Consider the following 22,594-nt stretch of genomic DNA (forward strand, 5'->3'; position numbering starts at 1 on the left):
AGTTTTTTTTTAACCAATGTAATGTATTATTTGGTTAATTACAAATGGAGATTTATGGCTTATGATCATTTCCTGTTTTTGAGGTAGCTTTAAAATGACAGGTTTAATATCTGTTGTTATATATGACAAAAATTGGTCAATTAACATAACATTTATCCTGTGCACATAGGACTCAGAAGAAATACTACTCATATGAGAAAGAAGAAGTGATCAATCTGCTGCTTAATAAATACTGTATTTAATCCCTTGTCTAATCAAATAACTCAGCCAAGGTTAAGCTCTAATCAGACTATGAATTGAGAATGACAAATCAACTGAAGAAACTAGCATCATCTTTTTATTTGATTTAAACCCATTTTCATGTACAAAGCTAATTATGTACAAAATAAATGTACATTCTTAAAAACTGTTAGGATATAAATTTCCAAAGGATTAAAAAAGTGCAAAATTTTCAATTATTATCTCAATCATGCTATACAGAAACAAATCAAACATTAGCTTATATACACATTGAAAATTTTTAAAATAACACTCAATGTAACAAAACAAAACATACATCCCATTTAACTTTAAAAGGATGAGGAAGGCAAGAACGCATTGCACCAAATTAAGAGTAACGTCATTATAATGAGAATACTAATCAAAATTATTTACACATGTTCATTAAATCTAAAACTTTCTCAACTTTAAAACCTTTTTGGCATACAAATACTCACTGAATCACAGTTTGCGCAGTCAGTAATAAGATATAAATAAGGGTTAATATTCTTTTTCATGGTCAATTCCAGTAAAATAAATGAGAAGGAACATTTTACAATAACTGCAACTTTCTGAATTATTTAAATATTTAACTAGCAGCACGGTCTGCAAGTATTTTTTTTTTAGCTAGTCATTCCAATTTTTCAACAATCCCACTCTGAAGTGACAATATGCATATATATGCATTAAAGTCATTGTCACCCTCTGTAACACTGAAATGCTCTTATTTAATCTGGGTCCCAGAAGAAGTGATATTTGATATTTGATATTTTTCTGCCTTAATAGATCCACCTCTATAGTAATCCATCTGATAGAAAATGACTGTCTGACTAGACCTCTTGGTTACTTTCTGCTAAATTTTTTGTTCCAAGTCTATAAAAGCAAACAGGGGAAAGAAAGTCATGCCTGCCTATGAGGGGATTCTTAAAAGACCAGTCACATGATTTTTTCAAACAATTATGTAAAGCTAAATACAAAATAAACAGTAGCCACAAGAAATTTTTGGTGATGGAATCACAGAGAGCAATAAAAAAGCAGGATAGGGAAAAAACAGTCTAGAATGTAAAAGATCCTTATCCTTAACAGTAAAAATCTATAACATACCATAATTTTGGGAGAAGTGTAGAAATTATTCTAATTAAATATTTTAAAAGTTATTCAAGACAAAGTAATCAAAATTCCAAAAGAAGAAATAAAGTTATTCTTTTTAATGCCTATGTAAGAAACTAGGATGTTGAAATTTTTTTCAGTTAAGACAACTAGTATTTCCTTACCAGAAACACTTTCTAAGGTGTTTATTGATTAATCTAATTTTAGCATTCTGAATAGCAAAATAATATGACTCGCATAATAGATTTTTTTTCCTTTCAAAACAGAAGAGGATTGTTTGTTGAAGTTGTAGGTTGAGCCCACTAAATCTTAAAACACATTGCTTAGTGTGGGAAAATGATTTCAAGAGAAGGAACATCAAAAACATCATTTTTACATTAACTACTTAGTACACTGGCTACCAGAGAACCTTTGGTTTCAACACATATTAAGCTGAAATAATTTACTACCAAAATAAAAATTTTAAAGGTCCAATTGGAGTAAGACATTTTAAAGTTTAAAATTCAATCAATAAAATATAATTTTATTTTTCAATACTACTTAAATCCTAACTTTTTTTTATTATATCATTAATATACAATCACATGAGCAACATTGTTTAAATCCTAACTTTTCTTTATACTCAAATTACAATGCTACATTGTAGTATTATTTTCAAATAGCTATCACTCTGTACATTCAAAAATAGTAAAACATTTTAAATAATGAGACAGCTATTATATTATAAATAAAAACACACATACACACACAAACATCCAAACTCAACTCACAGTCAACTTTGAAAAATGAATAGGTAATTCTTTCAATGCCAAAGTTGTGTTGTTGTTATTATTATTATTATGGTAATATTGCAAAATAGGCTTCCAAGGAAGCATATTAAAACTATACTATGGAAAACAAATGTTCAATTAGTGATTTCTACTTGTTCTTTTCATTTGAATTTTCAGTTCATAAGATTATAGGCATTAAGACAAAACTAAATATAGTTGTATCTCTTGTTTTTCACTGAAGTCATTAGCTTCATAGGTCCACACCCTACGATTAGAAATTATCCACATGTGACAAATGTCAGTGAGGTAATCTAAGAAAATGTGTCTAATGAATTAGTACAAGCTACAGAAAAGTATGGTGATATATAACCACTTATACACAAGGTTCTAATACTGAAGAAAATTATGTAATTCCTCTAACCTACAATAGCCTTGTATTTTTAATGTAGAAAACAGAATCATTTCAATAAGCCTAATATCTTGAATGTTAATGCTTTATTTTCTGTAACACTAGTATTTTTCATATAAAATATTAAAAATTACTTCCACACAGAGGCTATACTTACAAAAGCCATCAGAAGTACTTAGGGAATTTATCCAATGCTTTTTAGTTAGGAAAACTATTGATTACTGCCATCATGGCTATAAAAAATCTAATTCTGTTTTAAATCTAGTGTTTTATTACTCATGCTCTTATTAATACCTTAAAATATTAGTTAATTCAAATATGCAATATTCACTGATAGTCACTAGGAACTAATAAAAGCAAACACTTTTTAGAGGCAAATATTAGTTACTATTTCAACTGTGAAAGGTCAGAATAGAGTTTATGATAAGAATAATGCAGCTAAAAAGGAAATTTGGTGTTTTCTATGGCATGCAAAACAAAGATAAGTAAGCCATCCCAAGCAAATTTTGGATACAATGTCTCCTATGATAATAATTAAACTATTTTTCAGATAGGCCTGTGAATATCAGATCTAATTTTATCTAATAACTGGATATAGTTTCTATGAAGAAAACTTCTTTAAGATTTAATATAATAATTCAGAAACACAATTTTTTAATACCAAGAATATCAAGTAAAGAGATTCAGAAAGTCCAGAGCAGTGCCCAGATTTCTGTATTTATAAAACTTCACAAACAAGTCTGATCTGCAATCTCAATTAAAAAGCACTGGCTTAGAAAATGCTAGATTCAAATTAAAGAAGTAAGGCTGTGGCCAACATTTTAATAATGAAATGATGACTGGTAACACTATGTTGTTGCTTAATGACATCAGAAAAAGTACCAGCAGGAATCTGATGTAGGAAAATTCTCCAGAACAATGTTCCAGATGGGGGTCAAGTTTAAAGCAAATCAAATATTAAGACTTACTGGGAAAGGACAATTTCAGCTGATGAGAAGAACAGCAATTCAGACAATCTATGAGTCTGACTAATAAAGGAAAACAACAGATCAGATTTCATTTCTTGTTTTAGTCAAAACTTAAATCCTAAAGACAGGTTTAACAATTTATTTGCAGAGGAGAGTTATTAATGATGTAGTTGAAGAGACACCAACCTTCACATCCACACACTGTGTATTACATATTATATATTATTTAATATTTATATAATATTTATATTTAACATAGTCTATGTACTTGAATCTTTTCATTGGAAAGATGACAAAGACAATGACAATGCTACTCATTTTATAAATGTTAATATATGAAAGGACCTAAAATTTTTAAAGTCAATTAAAAGATTTACCTTAGTGATTTCTTTCAAAGTAACAATATAAAATTTATTTAAAGGCAAAGGCTGGGTGTCTGTCATCATTAAATAAAAATCTGGTATTCAAGTGAACAATTTTCTCTGCCTACTCTTACTCAAGCAAAACATAAAACACCTTAGTTTAAGATTCAACTTTCAAGTCTAAATTCTGATTATGAGAATTCAGAAGCATAAAATTGATTCAAGGTACCAGTTCTTCAAGGATAATTCTTACATGCCTTACACAGAGAAAAAAGTAAGCCTCACTGATGTTCCTTGCTAATAACAAGTGAGTATTTGGCATTTTCTCTCCTACAAAAGGATGTGACCTAAGAAAAGCACTATGACCTAAAGGAAATTGACAGAAACTTACTCATAGCTGACAAGCTTCACAGGCTTAAAAATCTATCTACTGGCTTACCTTCATCTTTATATACCTTCCTAATTTTCATGCCCTGATCGACTTTTTCTTCTCTCCTCCAGTGTTATCTAAGTAATGATAGAATATTGATCTGGAGAATTGAAGAAAATGTTTTATAAAGATTCTTTATTTTCTAAGTGAACACAGCTATTATGTTTTAATATTTGACCTCATTTTCTAAACATGAAGTCATTAATTCAGAGTCTATCTATCTCCCCATCACCAGGATGCTGATATTTCTATCATCACCAGTGTCAAGAAACAGAAGCAAATAGGAAGCTCTTCAAAGACAACAAATTTTGAAGGTTGTCTGAGATATTATCTTCATATCAACTGAAATGTCCACTGGTTATTCCATTTTAATGATATTGTTAACTTCTCCCATTTTACAATATAGAAATATTTTCAATGGATAACATTTAAATAGACCAGAATTCCCCAAAGTATATCTTTCCAGTGATTTTACCTAGTGATTTTTTAATTCAATGTGCTAAAATGTTTAAATGAGGAACATATTATTCAGCTAATGGTTCTACTGTATTTGTTTATTAGATAAACTTTTTAAGTTCTGTTCTTCCAGACTGTTGACAAAGATTTTCCTTGAAGTTCTATATTTTTGGCTTTTCCTTTTTGGAAAAAGTATAAAAATTCTACTGTCCTGACATCTACTGTTAGTCTATGTAGGGTATCTATTTTACTGTGAACAGAGCTGCTTCTTATTTGTGCTATAAAATGAAGACTGCTTGTCCAATTACCCCATCTAAAAAGCAGCAAAGTAAAACACCATAAATCTAGGAATTTTTCCCTGATAAACTTTTTGTAACTTATAAGCATCCAAAATGACTTCCAAAACCAGTATTAAATGGCCTTAAAAATAACAAAGGCATCCTTATACCAAAATCCCTGGAAGAGAACTTTTTAAAGTTTTGATTTAGAAATCATTTTTCCAAAAATCAACTTTTAAAATGCCAAAAATCAATCGTGTTGGTTCTGCTGACTTGAAACCTATGAAAATGAGTAAGGTAAAAAAGGAAATAGAATGAAGTAAACTCATAGAAGCAGTAAGTCTCAGTAAGTCATCATTATGTCTACTGATTTATTTTGAGACATTTTCACCACAAACTCCTGAAGTCCTCAAGAAGGAAACCTTCACATTTACTTATGTTCTACTTTACACTCACTGCACTAGTTTATTTCAGTATTGTTCACCTAAACATAACTTTTTTTTCTGAATAAACCAGAGGATTTTAAGTAATTGGAAAGAAAATTCTTATACAACCTTTCATTAGTCTTGACTCAAATAGATCTAATCTATTCAAAAAGCTTCCCAAAAAGAACCCTTTACATCTTAAAAAAATTTTACTCACTCACAGGATTATAAAGAAAAGAGTATTAGATATTGTGGGCAACAGGGAAGAGTTGAAGAGGGAAAAGATTCAGCTGAGAAAACAATCGGATGTAAAGAAATTTATGATTTGTGGAATAAAAGCAATATTACTTTAAGAAGATAGTATTGCAAAAGCTTTTTTTTTCTGATCACATACCACTTTAAGAAAGCCACACAACCATTCACTCCTGAAAAAATGCAGTTAATATACAGACTTTTTGAATAATTTCGGGGGATTCTTAAATTCCTTAAAACCTATGGAATCTCAGATAAAGGACACTTATGGTTATAAAAGCTCTCTGACCTAACTCAAAAGAGAAGCTTATAAAAGCACTAGGTTTAACAGTCCCTTTGAATTCCAAAATATATCTATTCGCCTTTAATTTTATAATCTTGAATAGTAAAGCAAAATATATCATTTAGCTATGTATAATAAAATTCACTGTAATTCTAAAATTTATATATAGCATGAAATAAGAAATGCACATTTAAAAATACCACTATATCTAAAGACTAGTTTAAGTTATGCCTATACTTTTCAATTCATTCGTCAATCACACAGAAGTCCTAGGGAAAAACTTAATATATTTGTGTTTCATTGCTGACACTTTAATTTCTGGGGGAAAAATCACAGTACTTGCTTAGTAAAGAAAAAGCCAAGAAAATTCAAACTTTGTAGATACAAATTGTGCTGCAAATTCTACTTAAAATGACCCAACTGTCAAAATCATAATGAACATTTTTCCTTATTTATGCTACTAATAAAATACATCTACAAAATGTATCTCTAGGTTCTCTTATTCCCTTACACTTGATTACTTAAGGAAAATAATACATTTCACTAAAATCTCATTAGTAATGTGCTAAATAGTAGTGGAATGTGCCAGTGTACCAGTTTCAATAGTTTATTTTCAACCCATCATGAAAACTTGGAATTTATACTGTTTTAAAATCCCGTTATGAAACAGATTCTTTTAAAATATTACTCATTCAGGAGTTCCATAAATAAACTGATGGTTTTTAAAATAATGGTCAGTAAATAGGAAAATTATTAACTAAAGGATGTATGGAAAGCCATGTCTCTCAACTGTCCCATTATTTGTACTCTTTTGTGGAAATAACTTAAATTTTTCTGTTAAGAATAATAAACAAATTGAACTTAACTTCTTCATTTTTAGAAGTTTGTTTTTAAAAATGGATCCAATGATCTTTAGGAACGGACCACTAACTCTAATCAAATAAATTTTCTCAAATCTACTTTAGTGTAGATGAACAATTAGTTAATAAGATTAGATTCAATAATGTTAACTAGAAATTTTTAAAGTAGATAATATACAACCTTTGTCTGTGTACACATGTCATACCAAATTCTGATAATCCCTAAATGATTTTCAAGGATAAAAGTCCTTGCAACATTTCAGACAGTTGAGAGATGTGGTTAAAGTGACAAAGAAGTAAGTCGAAAGTTTCAGTTATCCATGACAGAATATGGAAATAACAATCACTTGGAATCTTGAGTATTATATTCAGTTTCTCCAGCTGAAATCTGGCTGAGCCGCTTGCTAGATCCCCACAATTTTCGAGAAAGCTGACCTGAGCGCATCTGTTTAAAGTAATCCAGAGAAATGAAGAATAGATGTTATTAAGAAAGCAAGAAAAAAAATGAATCAAATTTACATACAAGACATTGATTTTATAGAATACAGAGAAAATGTTTTGTTAGCAGAATTATTAACATGTTTAATGATTCTTGATTAATTATAGGTAAAGAAAGGCTTTTCTACATTGATTGTCTTTCAGTTGTAAAAGGTCTAACAGCAATATGTAAATTTTAAATGAAATATCCCAGTTATGTCAAAATTACCAGATCCCCTCCTTTATTAATTAACAAAAATGTATTTCACTTCATTAAAATAGTATTCTTAAATTATACTTAATCTAGCTAATGAAACACATACATTTGAGGATTTTCTCCTTTTGTATTTGCAGTACTATTAATGTCAATCACAAGGGTAATAAGTAAAATAATATTTTGAAAATAAATTTGGAAGTATTCTGATATAAGAATTTAAAAATACATGTAGCAAGAGAAAGATGAAAAGTAATTTAGAAAATAATAGCATAAGCTCTTTAAAGATAAGAATCACTTGTCTACCATTAAATCTGTACCACTTAGCATACTTCTCAGTATATAATAATTATTAATTAAATATTAACTGAATCAGTGAATAAAGCCCCTCTAAAAGTGCTTACATATCTAGGTAGGGCAAAAACCCCCACACAGGAAACATTTTTCAATCTAGCCATATGATTTGTTGTAGTTACTATCCCAAGTACAAACTTTTTATTGATGATCATCTGCCATCCTTTTTTAATTATTACTTTCTAGGGTACATTTATTGGAGTGATAAAAGACAAGCCTCATGCAAAGACACTTTGCCATGCTTGTTTTTCATTTTCATTTCTAGATGTATTTCCAGAAACATTATTTCCATTAACCTACTACCACTTTACCACCTGATTTATAAATACGAATTTCATACTGACAGTCTAATATATAAAAACTGACATGATTTAAAAATACACATTAATCAAGATTTTGAACTTTTAGATAAAAATAGATCTTGAAACAAATATTTTCACAACTAAGTGCTGGTCTAATTAATGTCTACACTGTCATAGAATTATATTTTAATTATATAAGATTTTAAGTATTCAGTTAGATTATTTACTACTTCAGCTAGTACATTCAAAGATGAAAAACTGATAAAAAATACTTGTACTCCAAATCTGTACACAATTCAGATTGTATGTGTAATAGATCTGTCAATGAGGACAAAAAACTATTTGATAAATACTACTGAACATTGGTTTAGGCCTATGAAATGAATCTGCTTAGATGTTTTTTTCCCAAATTAATCTTTATAAGAAAATGTGTGCACATAATGATTCATTTGAAAAGATTCAGTGATATCAGAAACTGACAAATTATCTTACGTAGGGGGAGGGTAGCCAAGTTGAAAAGTCACTTGAGTAAACCTCAGAAAGCGAAATATATTTGCAGTGAATCTGAACAGAGTTCTTAAACATTATTTTAGCATAGAACAGGAGGGCAATATTTATTTAAGAAGATAATCAAGAAATTATATTACTTAAAATGCTTAAATTGTTTTAAATATAAATGAAACACCAATATATATACTTCCTGAGGTTGTCTGGAAGACTGTTACACACCTGAAAGTAAATATTGTTGCAATTGTGTTAATAAGACCTCTCTTTCATTAAAATAATATTCTGAAAGAGTATGAAACTAACAAAATCTTAAGGAAAAAAAGGTTCCTATGATCTATGATGGATTTATTAGAAACATTGACAGTGTGTTATTCAGTAATGTCTTCTCTAGAAATAATAACCCTTAGATATGTCATGTTTTAGATTTCTCAGAAGAGACTGATGGCTTCAATAAAAATTTACATTGCTTAATTTGACTCTATGTAATAAAAGTAATTTTCTAGACAATCACTAAATTACTTAGTGGAGTAGAGCCACTAAATTTTCTTACAAATAGCATTAGATTTCTGATATATGAATATTTACTAATTGACAAGCCACTGAAAAATAAATTTACAGTAACTATAGGACACACATTGAGAATTAACATATTGTATGTGGGTACTTGTAGTTCCAAGTAAAAAATAGTGTTTTTACATAAGGACAACTGACATACAGTTATGCTGGGTATTTGTTGAAATTAAATAGTTTCATTAAGTTTATATTTCATTTCTTATAAAAGCTTTTATCAAAAATCCAAGCAGTGGTTTTGAAACAAGATTTAGAAAGGTAGAGAAAAAAGTAACTTTCTTATTCATATAGAATAACAGAAGGACACTGCCAAATGTGTGCTTTCAATTATAGCACAATATAAATATCACTGTTGAATACTAGCTTTATTCCTTCTTCATTCACTACCCTTTGAAAAATCAAACTTGTTTTTTAATTTGTTTATCCATAATGGAGACTTCTGATTCAGCTGGAATGAAGAACCACCAAAGGAATCCCCAACAGTACGAGAAATGAAATTCTTGATGCTACGTTTTACCTCAGCTGGCTTGCCAACACCCACAACAATCAATTTGCCATCTTCTAATCCTACAAGAATATGGCTGTATTCTTTGGTTACACAAACACAGTGGATAGGCGATCTCATGGTTAATGGGTCAATGGAGAGATCCAAGCTAGAAGAAAAATAGAACACACACACACACACACACACAATTACATGGATATATAGTAGATTCACAGAACTTTATTATCTGGAAGGTAACTATTCATTTAGTTGTGCCTTCTAATTTTACAGATGTGGGAACTTAGGTTCAGATGGACTCAGTGACTTATACAAGGGCCCACATTTATAGCAGTACTTAAAATACTTAATAGATATTTTCTCTATTCTAACATTTGTTTTTCTTATAACTATATACATAAGCCCTCACTAAAGGATTTTCACCTTGTTGATTACTGAATGTTAAGGTGGATAAAAAAGACAAAAGCTCAAAAAGTGTGTTTGTGTATGGAGGGATAAGATCAATAAAATTAGTGTATTTGCTTTGTCTAAAAAGACAAAATATGTGATACATATGTATAAAATATATATATAACATAAAATATAAAATAATAAATAACATATAATATCTAAAAATATAGTGATACAAAAATAAACACCTCATTATGAAAAAGGCCACAGCTATTATGATTAGAGAATGAAAACTCTTATGATGTATATACTATGATTTAGACTAAACTGCTAAAAGATCCCTTTAGTTTTCTAATCTGGGATTTTCCTAATAATACCCTGGTTAGAAAAACATGACCAGAATGGGCACTTTATGCTCTACCACAGGAGAAAGAATGACAAAAATGAGAAGCAAAATACAAAAAATAGGAAGGAATGTTGGTACAAAAGTGTTTCTGACATGAATGCAGTAAGACATAACACCCTGAATCAGGGAATCATTTCTAAGAAAGGTTTGGGAGCTAGAGGAGATTCAAGGGGGGAGCATGAGAGGTAAGACAGAGAACTCCTTCCAAAACTAGAAATAGTAAGAAAATACAGTTAATTAATACAACTAACCTTAAAACAGCAACAGGAAAGAAGGCTAAACCAGACTGCATACAGACCTCATGAACAGAGCAGACCTCATGTAACAGGGTAACTATCAAAGCCTTAATCCAGCAGGACCTGAGCCCTTCCTCCACCCCAGCTCACCGGTGGGAAGAAGAGAAATGGAGTGGGGAGAGGGTGGAAGCCTGGGACTGCTGAACACCTGGCCCTGGAGATCTGCTTTGCAAACAGAAACCTATACTATGCAGTGCTCTGGATGTTGGGGAGCTAGGACAGGCAGAGTGCCAGAGAGAATGACATTCCGGCCGTTTGTGGAGGACAGGATCAACATCCGGCCACTCTGTGACAGAGGAAAGGCAGGCAGTCTGAGAGGCTTTCTAGCAGTGAGAGGGCTGCTGAAGGGGTGGAGTTTGCATGGAGCTTGCTGTGCGGGAGAAGGGAGAGCTGGACAAGGTTGGATGAGTGCGCTGTGCCTAGAAGATGGGGAACTTTCAGGAGCTTCAGAGGCTCCATTCCCCTGGCTGGATGCTCAGCTCTGAGGCCCCCCACTGTGACAAGCAGCCTGCCGAGCCTTCCTCCTGGCCTGAGACCACTGGCTCGCAAACTGGCAGTCACTGCGCTGGCATCAGGCCAGCCAGAGGGAGGTCCCCCCCCTTACAACAGGTAGAGACACTGAGCAGAGAGGCTTACACCTGTGAGCTCGGCCCACTGGCTGTGATACTGGAGACAGACAACGCAGATGGGAATCAGGAAACAGATCTTTCCTACCCCCAGGCACCAGCTCTGGTCCCCTATGACCCCCAACCTCACTCTTGGGGCTGAGCAGCTCCAGAGACTGGAGCTTCTGGGCACCATATAGAATAATGAAATGACAAAAGGACCTGGTTCAGACAAAAATCTTACAAACCCCAGAAAAAGGGCCAAATGAAACTGAAGTCACCAATCTTCCTGAAAGAGAGTTCAAAATAAAAATCATAAACATGCTTATGGAGGTACAGAAAAATATTCAAGAACTCAGGGATGAATTTAAGGTGGTGACTCAATCATTAAGAAATTCCATATCTGACATGAAACAAACAATGGAGGGATTGAAAAGCAGATTAGATGTAGAAGGAGAGACGGTAAATGGAATAGAAACTAGAGAAGAGGAATACAAAGAAGCTGAGGCACAGAGAGAAAAAAGAATCTCTAAGAATGAAAGAATATTGAGAGAACTGTGTAAACAATCCAAATGGAACAATATTCACATTATAGGGGTACCAGAAGAAGAAGAGAGAGAAAAAGGGATAGAAAGTGTCATTGAGGAGGTAATTGCTGAAAACTTCCCCAATCTGGGGAAGGAGATAGTCTCTCAAGTGATGGAGGTGCACAGATCTCCCAACACAAGGGAAACAAGGAAGACAACATCAAGACATAATAATTAAAATGGCAAAGATCCAGGATAAAGACAGACTTTTAAAAGCAGCTAGAGAGAGAAAAATGATCACATACAAAGGAAAACCCATCAGGCTATCATCATATTTCTCAACAGAAACATTACAGGCCAGAAGGGAGTAGCATGATATATTTAATGCAATGATGCAGACAGGACCTGAACAAAGAATACTCTACCTGGCAAGCTTATCATTGAAATTTGAAGGAGGGATTAAACAATTTTCAGATAAGCAAAAGCTGAGAGAATTTACCTCCCACAAACCACCTCTACAGTACATTTTGGAGGGACTCCTATAGATGGAAGTATTCCTAAGGCTAAACAGATGTCACCCAAGAGACAGACAAAGAGTACAGAATATGATTCATAACATACAAAGAATGGAGGAGGAGGAAAAAGAAAAAGGAGGGAAAAAAAAAAAACCTTTAGGGAGTGTTTGTAATAGCATACTAAGTGAACTAAACTAGACTGTTAGATAGTAAGGAAATTACCCTTGATCCTTTGGTAACCACAACTCTTAAGCATGCAATGGCAATAAGTACATACTTATTGATAATCAACCTAAATGTAAATGCTCTGAATGCACCATCAAAAGACATAGAGTCACTGAATGGATAAAAAAACAAGATGCTGCCTACAAGAGACTCACTTCAAACCCAAAGACATACACAGACTGAAAGTAAACGGATGGAAAAAGATATTTCATGCAAATAATAGTGAGAAAAAAGCAGGAGTTGCAGTACCTGTATCAGACAAAATAGACTTCAAAACCAAGAAAGTAACAAGAGACAAAGAAGGACACTACATAATGATAAAAGGGTCAGTCCAACAAGAGGATATAACTATTATAAATATCTATACACCCAATAGGATCACCTACATAGGTGAAACAAACACTAACAGAATTAAGGGTGGAAATAGAATGCAATGCATTCATTTTAGGAGACTTCAATGCATCGTTCACTCCAAAGGACAGATCAACCAGAGAGAAAATAAGTAAAGAGACACAGGCATTGAACAATGTATTAGAGCAGATGGACCTAATGGACATCTACAGAACACTCCATCCAAAAGCAACAGGATACACATTCTTCCCAAGTGCACATGGAACATTTTCAAGTATAGATCATATACTAGGCCACAAAAAAAACCTCAGTAAATTCAAAAAGACTGAAATTTTACCAACCAGCTTCTCAGATAACAAAGGCATGAAACTAGAAATAAATTACACAAAGAAAATGAAAAAGCCCACAAACATGGAGGCTTAATAACATGCTCCTAAATAATCAATGGATCAATGACCAAATAAAAACAAATCAAGCAATATATGGAGACAAATGACAACAATAATTCAACACCACAAAATCTGAGGGACACAGCGAAGGCTGTGCTAAGAGGGAAATATATTGTAATAGAGGTCTACATCAGGAAAGAAGAATAATCCCAAATGAAGAGTCTAAACTCACAATTAATGAAACTAGAAAAGGAAGGGCAAATAAGGTCCAAAGTCAGTAGAAGGAGGGACATAATAAAGATAAAGGAGACGTAAATAAAATGGAGAAAGAAAGAATCAATGAAAGCAGGAGCTGGTTATTTGAGAAAATAAACAAAATAGATAAAACCCTAGCAAGACTTATAAAGAAAAAAAGAGTCTACATACATACACAGAATCAGAAATAGAAATGAAAAATCATGAAAGGACACCACAGAAATACAAAGAATTATGAGAGAATACTATGAAAAATTATATGGTAACAACCAGACAACCTAGAAAAAATGGACAACTTTCTAGAAAAATACAACCTTCCAAGGCTGACCCAGGAAGAAACAGAAAACTAGCAAAGAAGTTGAATTGGTAATCAAAAAACTACCTTAAAACAAAACTCCTGAACCAGATGGTTTCACTGCTGAATTTTATCAAACATTTAATGAAGACCTAATACCCAACCTCCCTAAAGTTTTCCAAAAAGTAGAAGAGGAGGAAATACTCCCAAACTCATTCTTCAAGGCCAATATCACTCTAATACCAAAACCAGGCGAAGACACCACAAAAATAGAAAATTACAGACCAATATCCCTGATAAATACAGATGCAAAAATACTCAACAAAGTATTAGCAAACCGAATTCAAAAATACATCAAAAAGATCATTCATCATTATCAAGTGGGATTCATCCCAGGGATGCAAGGATGGTACAACATTCAAAAATCCATCAACATCATCCATTACATCAACAAAAAGGACAAAAACCACATGATCATGTCCATAGATGCTAAAAAAGCATTTGACAAAATTCAACATCCATTCATGATAAAAACTCTCAACAAAATGGGTATAGAGGACAAGTACCTCAACATAATGAAGGCCATATATGACAAACCCACAGTCAACATTATACTTAACAGTGAGAAGCTGAAAGCTTTTACTTTAAGATTGGGAACAAGACAAGGATTCCCAGTCTCTCCACTTTTATTCAACGTACGTCTGGAGGTCCTAGCCATGAAAATTAGACAACACAAAGAAATAAAAGGCATCCATTTTGGAAAAGGAAGAAGTCAAACTGTCCCTGTTTGCAGATGACATGATATTGTACATAAAAAACCCTAAAGAATCCACTCCACAATAACAGAATATCTGAATTCAGCCAAGTTGCAGGATACAAAATTAATACACAGAAATCTGTTGCATTCCTATACACTAACAGTGAAATAGAAGAAATAGAAATCAGGAAAATAATTCCATTCACAATTAAATCAAAAAGTATAAAATACCTAGGAATAAACCTAACTGAGGAAGTGAAAGACCTATACTCTGAAAACTACAAGACACTCATAAGAGAAAATAGATACCAATAAATGGAAACACATTCTGTGCTCATGGATAGGAAGAATTCATATTGTCAAAATGGCCATCCTCCCTTAAGCAATCTACAGATTCAAGGCAATCCCTATCAAATTACCAACAGCATTCTTCAATGAACTAGAGCAAATAGCTCTAAAATTCATATGGATCCACTAAAGACCCCGAATAGCCAAAGCAATCCTGAGAAGGAAGAATAAAGCAGGGGGAATTACACTCCCTGACTTCAAGCTCTACTACAAAGCCACAGTAATCAAGACAATTTAAAACTGGCATAAGAACAGGCCCACAAACCAGTGGAACAGACTAGAGAGCAGAGATATAAACACAACCATATACGGTCAATTAATATATGATAAATGAGCCATGGATATACAATGGGAAAATGACAGCCTCTTCAACAGCTGGTGTTAGCAAAACTGGACAGCTACATGGAAGAGAATGAAACTGGATTATTGTCTAACTCCATACACAAAAGTAAACTCAAAATGGATCAAAGACCTGAAAGTAAGTCATGAAACGATAAAACTCTTTAAAAAAATATAGGCAAAAATCTCCTGTACATTAACATGAGGAACTTCTTCATGAACATATCTCCCTGGGTAAGGGAAACAAAAGGAAAAATGAACAAGTGGGACTATATCAAACTAAAAAGCTTCTGTACAGCAAAGGACACAATCAGTAGAACAAAAAGACATCCTACAGTATGGGAGAATATATTCATAAATGACAGATCCGATAAGGGGTTGACATCCAAAAGAGCTCACACACCTCAACAAACAAAAAGCTAATAAGCCCATTAAAAAATGGGCAGAGGAGCTGAATAGACACTTCTCCAAAGAAGAAATTCAGATGGCCAACAGGCACATGAAAAGATGCTCCACATCCCTAATCATCAGAGAAATGCATATTAAAAACCACAATGAGATATCACCTCACACCACTTAGGATGGCCAATATCTAAAAGATAAACAACAAATGCTGGTGAGGATGTGGAGAAATGGGAACCCTCCTCCACTGCTGGTGGGAATGTAAACTAGTTCAACCATTGTGGAAAGCAGTATGGACATTTCTCAAAAAACTAAAAATAGAGATACCATTTGACCCAGGAGTTCCACTTCTAGGAATTTACCCTAAGAATGCAGGAGCCCAGTTTGAAAAAGAAATATGCACCCCTATGTTTATTGAAACACTATTTACAATAGCCAAGAAATGGAAACAACCTATGTGTCCATGAGTAGATGAATGAATAAAGAAGATGTGGTACATATACACAATGGAATATTATTTAGCCATAAGAAGAAAACAAATCCTACCATTTGCAAAAACAAGGATGGAGGTACAGGGTATTATGCTCAGTGAAATAAGTCAGGCAGAGAAAAGTATCAAATGATTTCACTCATCTGTAGAGTATAAGAACAAAGAAAAAACTGAAGGAACAAAACAGCAGCAGACTCACAGAACCCAAGAATGGACTAACAGTTACCAAAGGGAATGGGATTGGGGTGGATGGGTGGGAAGGGAGGGATAAGGGAGAAAAAGGGTAATTATGATTAGCATGTATAATGTACGGGGGGACACAGGGAAGGCAATATAACACAGAGAAGACAAGTAATGATTCTATAACATCTTAGTAGGCTGATGGACAGTGACTGTAATGGGTATGCATTGGGGACTTGATAATAGGGGGAGTCTAGTAAACATAATGTTGTTCATGCAATTGTACATTAATGATAGCAAAATAAAAAAAAAAAAGGAATTGTTTGGGAGGGGCCAAGATAATTGGAGGAATGTAAATAAAACCACAATAATTTTTTTTAAAGAGGAAGGTAAGAAAAAAATATATTTGTGCATACAGGAATAACAGTGATTTACATATATAAGCTAGTATATATGAGTAATACGAAAGTTAAAAACATATGCAGCATTGAAACATCCTTCTCTTGCACTGGTTAAGTAACAGATGACCTCCCACCAATTTTACACACATACACACAATCATGAACAGATGTTAGCTTTAAAACACTTCAGTTTGTTTTACCAAAATTAAAAAAAAAAATTTTATATCCCAACTTTAGTTTTGGAAAGACAAATTTCTAAACCCATAATCCAGGCTTAAAACTATGAAAAAATTTTTGCTAGCTCTCCATTGAAAAAAAATTTAATTGTGGTAAAACATACATAACAAAATTTTTCACATTTCTGAAATGTACATATATATTTTATTTACTAATCCAGGAATACTTTGGCTTCCCCACTTTTTTTCATAGTTGCCTAAAAAAGACATGTTCATAATAAATGAAAAACCAAAAGCTTAGCAATCTTAGATTGCTGATTCTATTCTAGGCAGAAAAAATTGTTATTATTTACCTGTGTAGATCTCTTATGGACAGGAACCCTTGTAAGCTGCCTGTGACAATGTGTTCGCCAATTATACATATATCTGATACTTGTTCCATGAGGACTTGAGACCCTAGATACTTGCCATTTACAGAAAACAGATGTAATGCATTCTTATCCTGTGATGATCAGATGAAGAAAATTTAATGATCTCAAATTAAAACTGAGTTTTAGCACTGTCAATTAAAACTGTGACTATAATAGAATGATTTGGTTTAAATTTTATAATAAACGTATATTTATATTTAAAGATGAAGGTGTAAATAATATTATTAAAGTGATTTCAAATCAGAAGTACATATTTATAATATTTAAGTAATTGCCAAGTAAATATTAAACAAGAACTCTCACCCCTCTAAAAGAATTAAAATCTTATCTAGTCTTTAAAAAAACCAACAATCTTAGAACAAAACAAAAAAGACTTTCTTAATTTTTAAAAAGCTTATCATTGAAAGGAAAAAAAATGTAATTCATGGCTTGTTTTTTTATTCCCTCGTGCAAAAATAATGTGGTTATAATTTCCTTTAAGCTTATGAAGTTCCACATAATCAGAAAATAATATTTGAAATGGTGTATTATATAGGCCAGTAGAAATTCCTAAAATAAAATTCAAACATGAAGTTAAGATTGTGATAGGGGTCCATCTAATGGTAAGTAATGAAGAAACTGAATGATGAAAGGAAAATATTCTTTTTAAAATATAATATTCTTTCCGTTCTCAAAAATGCCTCATATATTCAACATGGGAAGGAAGAGACAAGCTTATAGATGGTCTAGCCCTACTGCATGAAACTGTTATATACCTTGAGGTTGATCTGTTCTTCAATGCTGGAGTAGATGACAATATGTCCCTCCCAAGATATAGCCAAATTGGGAATGGTCAGGAGTAGAGAACTCTCGCAAGGTGGTCGTAAAGTCCTCATGTACTGACCTTTCTGAATGGTATGTATAATCACAGTGCCGTCCTATGCATAGAAAATACAAGAAAATGAAAGAGGCAAAGGAAAAGAACAACAACAAAGAATAAAAGAAAATGGGCCATATAAGAAATATAGGAAAGGAACTGAGAAAATGAAAATGATTATTACACCAAGGATACATGTAGCTTGGGATAAATTCCAATCTTGATATTTCAAACAGTATTTTATTTCATAAAATGCCCTTCTCCCTTAGCTAATAAAACCAGTAAAATCCCCAAATAGAATCCAGTTTAAGTCTTTTCTTTGTTTTATTCTAGTTTTGCAAACTCTTATGCAAATATAGTATAAAGTTCATATACTTTTTATGAATTCCCCTAGAAAAAAAATTTAAACACAAATATTGCTTCTGAATTTGTAGAAAAATAGTACTCTTAAAGGTGAAATCTTACCCTTGATCCTGATACTGCCATGTCTAGCTCAGTGCTGATGCCAACACTCAATACCTCATCAGTGTGTCCATATAGAATCTGAAAGGGTTTAGATGCTAAACCCACAGGAATGCCTCCCTAATATTAAAACAGAAAAGCAAAGGTAATTTTTTTTGTAGGCTATTTTCTATACACTTTATTTAAACTGTCTAATCACAAACCAACATGGCAACTACTTCTTAACCACTAAGTCTATTCAAAGCAGTACTCATTCCTGTGTTACTCCTTAGGTTCTCAAATTATTCTGTCTTTTGAAACTGAAAAACTTAATTTGAATAGTTTTAAAATTGATTGCTTTGGATTAACTTTAACAGCTGTATTATTTACCCTTTTCATCTATACATGTATTCATTCATTACCTCAAAGAACCTTTTTGTATTATATCTCTGAATGGTTTCTCTTTTCTGTTTATTAGAGTCCCTATTTCAAGGACATTGATTACGTTTATGTTAATTTGTCTTTGATTTCTATAGCTCTCTTTTTCTAATTGCTTCAATATGTTTATGTTTTCACTTGTACTCACTTTACTTTAAATTTCCTTCCATGCTAATAATTTGATTTTCAGCTCCATCACATTTGTTCCTTGCTGTTTCTACTTTGGGTCTATTTATTATATTTGTAATGGAATTGATTTTAACCTCAGTTTGAGTCTTCTGCAGTTCCCCTTTTCATTTTACTATGCCATTTTATAATTTCATCTTTGAGGTCCTATTTTATTGAGTTGATATTCTTACGTTTTCTAATAGCACAATTTTATTGAGGGAATTTCTCTGCCTTGTTTTCTTCACCTGACTTTACCATAATTTGTATGTAAATACTACTTTCTATGATACAGAATGTTTCAGTAGTTGCCATGGAAACTGTTTTATGATTACTCTACATAACTGTCTAGACCTTCTACTTGTGCTCTATAATATGGATTCAACCACACTGTGGCTGAATGCCCCTTGACAATCTATTACCTGGGACACTTTGTCTTCCTCTAAGACTGTCAGTCTGAGTGCTTACTGTACTTTAATTTTTAAAAATCAGGTAATTCCCATATTATTTACGCAATGCAAGTTACAGAGAAAGATAGACTCTTTACAGATTCATTTTATAAAGTTTGCATAACCCAATACTAAACATGGTAAAGACAAAGAGACTTATTTCACTTATGAGAGAAATAATAAAGTATTAGTGAATAAATTACTGCAGTAAAATATAATAATACACCATAAGTTAAATGGGTTTGTTATAGAATTCAAAGATGGTTCAAGCTGAGGACACTTCTTAACATAATACATTACATTAAGAAAAAGAGAAAAACTGAATAAAAAAGGAAGAGAAACTGGGGGAAATAGCTGTAAAGAACATAATTGTGACTCCTGACAAAATTAGAATTTGACTGTGGATTAGATAACAGTATTGTATGTATGATAAGTATTCCGACTTTGATGACCACACTGTGGTTAAGTAAAAGAATGTCTCTATTCTTAAACAATACACACTGAAGTATTTAGAAACAAAGGAACAGAATGTCTCCAACTTTTAAATTGTTCAGAAAAAAAATAAGGTGCTAGGAGATAGATTAGGAGAAAATGATATGATAAATAGCAAAAATATACAATTTTTGTAACTTTCCTATAAATTGAAATTTTATGAAAACTAAAAGTTACCAAAAGAAAAAGAAATAGAAGCAAGGAAACTAACGTTAATATAAAAAAGCACAACCAATGAAATCCAACAGCAAAAAGTATATACTAAATGGAGCAATAGTGAAGGCACTTTGAATAAAATCAGACATAAGATAGGGATGATCTCTGTAATTTTCTTACTTTATTGCATTAGCTAATTATGTAATAGGATAGGAAAGTGAAATAATTAGCATATTGGAAAAGATAAAGAAAACCATTTTCATTTTCAAATTATGATTGCATATCTAACTTATTTTCAGAAAACCCAAGAAATACTAATATTATAAGAGCTGGATAAGAAGATTTGGTAAACTGTTCAGATACAAGATAACTGTATAGAAATCAATAGCTTTTTAAATATTAGCTGTAGCAGTCAGAAATAAAAATGATTTAAAAATCCCACCAAAATAGTAGTAAGAGTGATAATTAGAAGTAACTATGACAAAGTAGAAGACTAAATGGGAAAAAAATTTATTATAAATTTTTATGAAAGGACATAAATAAAAATCTGAAACAAATATGGAAAGATACTTCCTATTTCTAGATAGGAGCAATTATAAAAATGTCAATCTATACCAAATTAACATATAAACTGAATATAATTTCATTAGACTACAATGGAGTTTTTAAAGAGGACATAGTTAAAATATTTTTAAAGATCATATGTAAAAATAAATACTCATATAAGCATAGTCAAGGACTTTTTTTTATAAAGGCAACACTATGAGGGAGACTTGCCTTACCAAATATTCAACAATTAAAAAAGTTTCAGTGTTGACATAGATATAGGTAGGTGTGAAAGATTAAGAAATCTAGAAAAAGATGCAATTCAGTGGGTAATCATTTATGCTGGCATAAAGAACTTTCCACCTAGAAGTAAACAAAAATCAGATATTTTTATATTATATATCTATGTCTGTATATATTCTATTTTTCTCTATATATCTATTATAAAATACAGAAAAAATAATCACCAGTAGATTAAAAATTGAAATGTAAAAAAAAATTGTATTACAAGAAAATTTTCAGATATTTTTATAAGTTTGGAGTGGGAAAAAGCCTGTTAAGCAAGGTAGAAAATACAGAAGCTATTAAAAAAAGATACTTTCCAGAACCAAAATTATTATGAGAGTAATATAAGACTGATGAAAATTATAAAATTGTATAATAGTCCTACCTGAAAAGAAAACAGTATTATTATGTTAATGAGACCAGAAAAATACTGTTTTCCTAGAGAGGTTAACAGGAAGAGTTTTTGGAAAGTCATACGAGATAAGGTCATGAATCACATAATAAACCTAAAGGAAAAATCATGATTAAAACATGATAGAATGGGGGTAAAAGAATGCAAAGGCGCTCATATATTCATTCAATGCAGAGAAAAATTCACTGCTCTTTCAGAACACCTTAACAGCATTCCCACAGTGAACATCTGATCTAAACCGAGAGTATTTACATGTGTGACTACCTGTTGCGTTATTTGCCATATCATACATGTAGTATCTCTGGAACCAGAAATCAAATGTATTCCACAATAATCTGTAGCTAAACAAGTCACAATATCTGTAAGAAAAAGGAATTAAAAAAGATGAAATGGCTTGGTTTTGCTGGACAGAAATATAAGGACAATTTTAGTTTATGTTCAAACTTTTACTAAATTGGTTGTGCTAGCAGGGAAAAATGTAGGAATGACATTGGAAAAGCATTGGGAAAGAGTAACACAGGAAAAAGGCAGTATTAAAATCATGTGGGAGAGCTTTCTTTGAGGCCACCCTCCTTTGAATCTTGGTAGGAGGTTAGGTAGCAGACTCCATTTCCTTTTCTTAATTAAGATGTATCAGGAAAAAATGTACTCAATGTTTTAATCTTATATTGAAGCCTGAGACTTAACACAGGTTAATTAAACAATTTTACCTCTTTCATGCTTTACTTTGAACAAAGTAACAGGGCAGTTGATGCCTTATTTAACTGTGGCATTTTTTTTTTACCGTTT

At 32.1% G+C, this 22,594-nt stretch overlaps 1 protein-coding gene across 3 annotated transcripts in view; it reads right to left on the minus strand.

The window, feature by feature from the left end:
- Positions 1 to 315: 315 nt before the first annotated feature.
- The window catches only part of NBEAL1 (neurobeachin like 1), a 241,124-nt gene continuing 218,845 nt past the window's right edge, over positions 316 to 22,594 (minus strand). For all 3 annotated transcript variants that reach the window (XM_073218321.1, XM_073218319.1, XM_073218320.1), the window contains 6 exons: positions 22,070 to 22,164; positions 18,887 to 19,003; positions 18,321 to 18,482; positions 17,488 to 17,636; positions 9,803 to 9,938; positions 316 to 7,306 (listed from right to left, as the gene is read on the minus strand). In XM_073218321.1, the coding sequence (XP_073074422.1) occupies positions 7,205 to 7,306; positions 9,803 to 9,938; positions 17,488 to 17,636; positions 18,321 to 18,482; positions 18,887 to 19,003; positions 22,070 to 22,164 (761 nt within the window). In that variant the 3' untranslated portion in view covers positions 316 to 7,204. The remainder of the gene's footprint in view (positions 7,307 to 9,802; positions 9,939 to 17,487; positions 17,637 to 18,320; positions 18,483 to 18,886; positions 19,004 to 22,069; positions 22,165 to 22,594) is intronic.

The sequence above is a fragment of the Manis javanica genome, chromosome 12 (assembly GCF_040802235.1).
Source record: "Manis javanica isolate MJ-LG chromosome 12, MJ_LKY, whole genome shotgun sequence".
Lineage (NCBI taxonomy): Eukaryota > Metazoa > Chordata > Mammalia > Pholidota > Manidae > Manis > Manis javanica.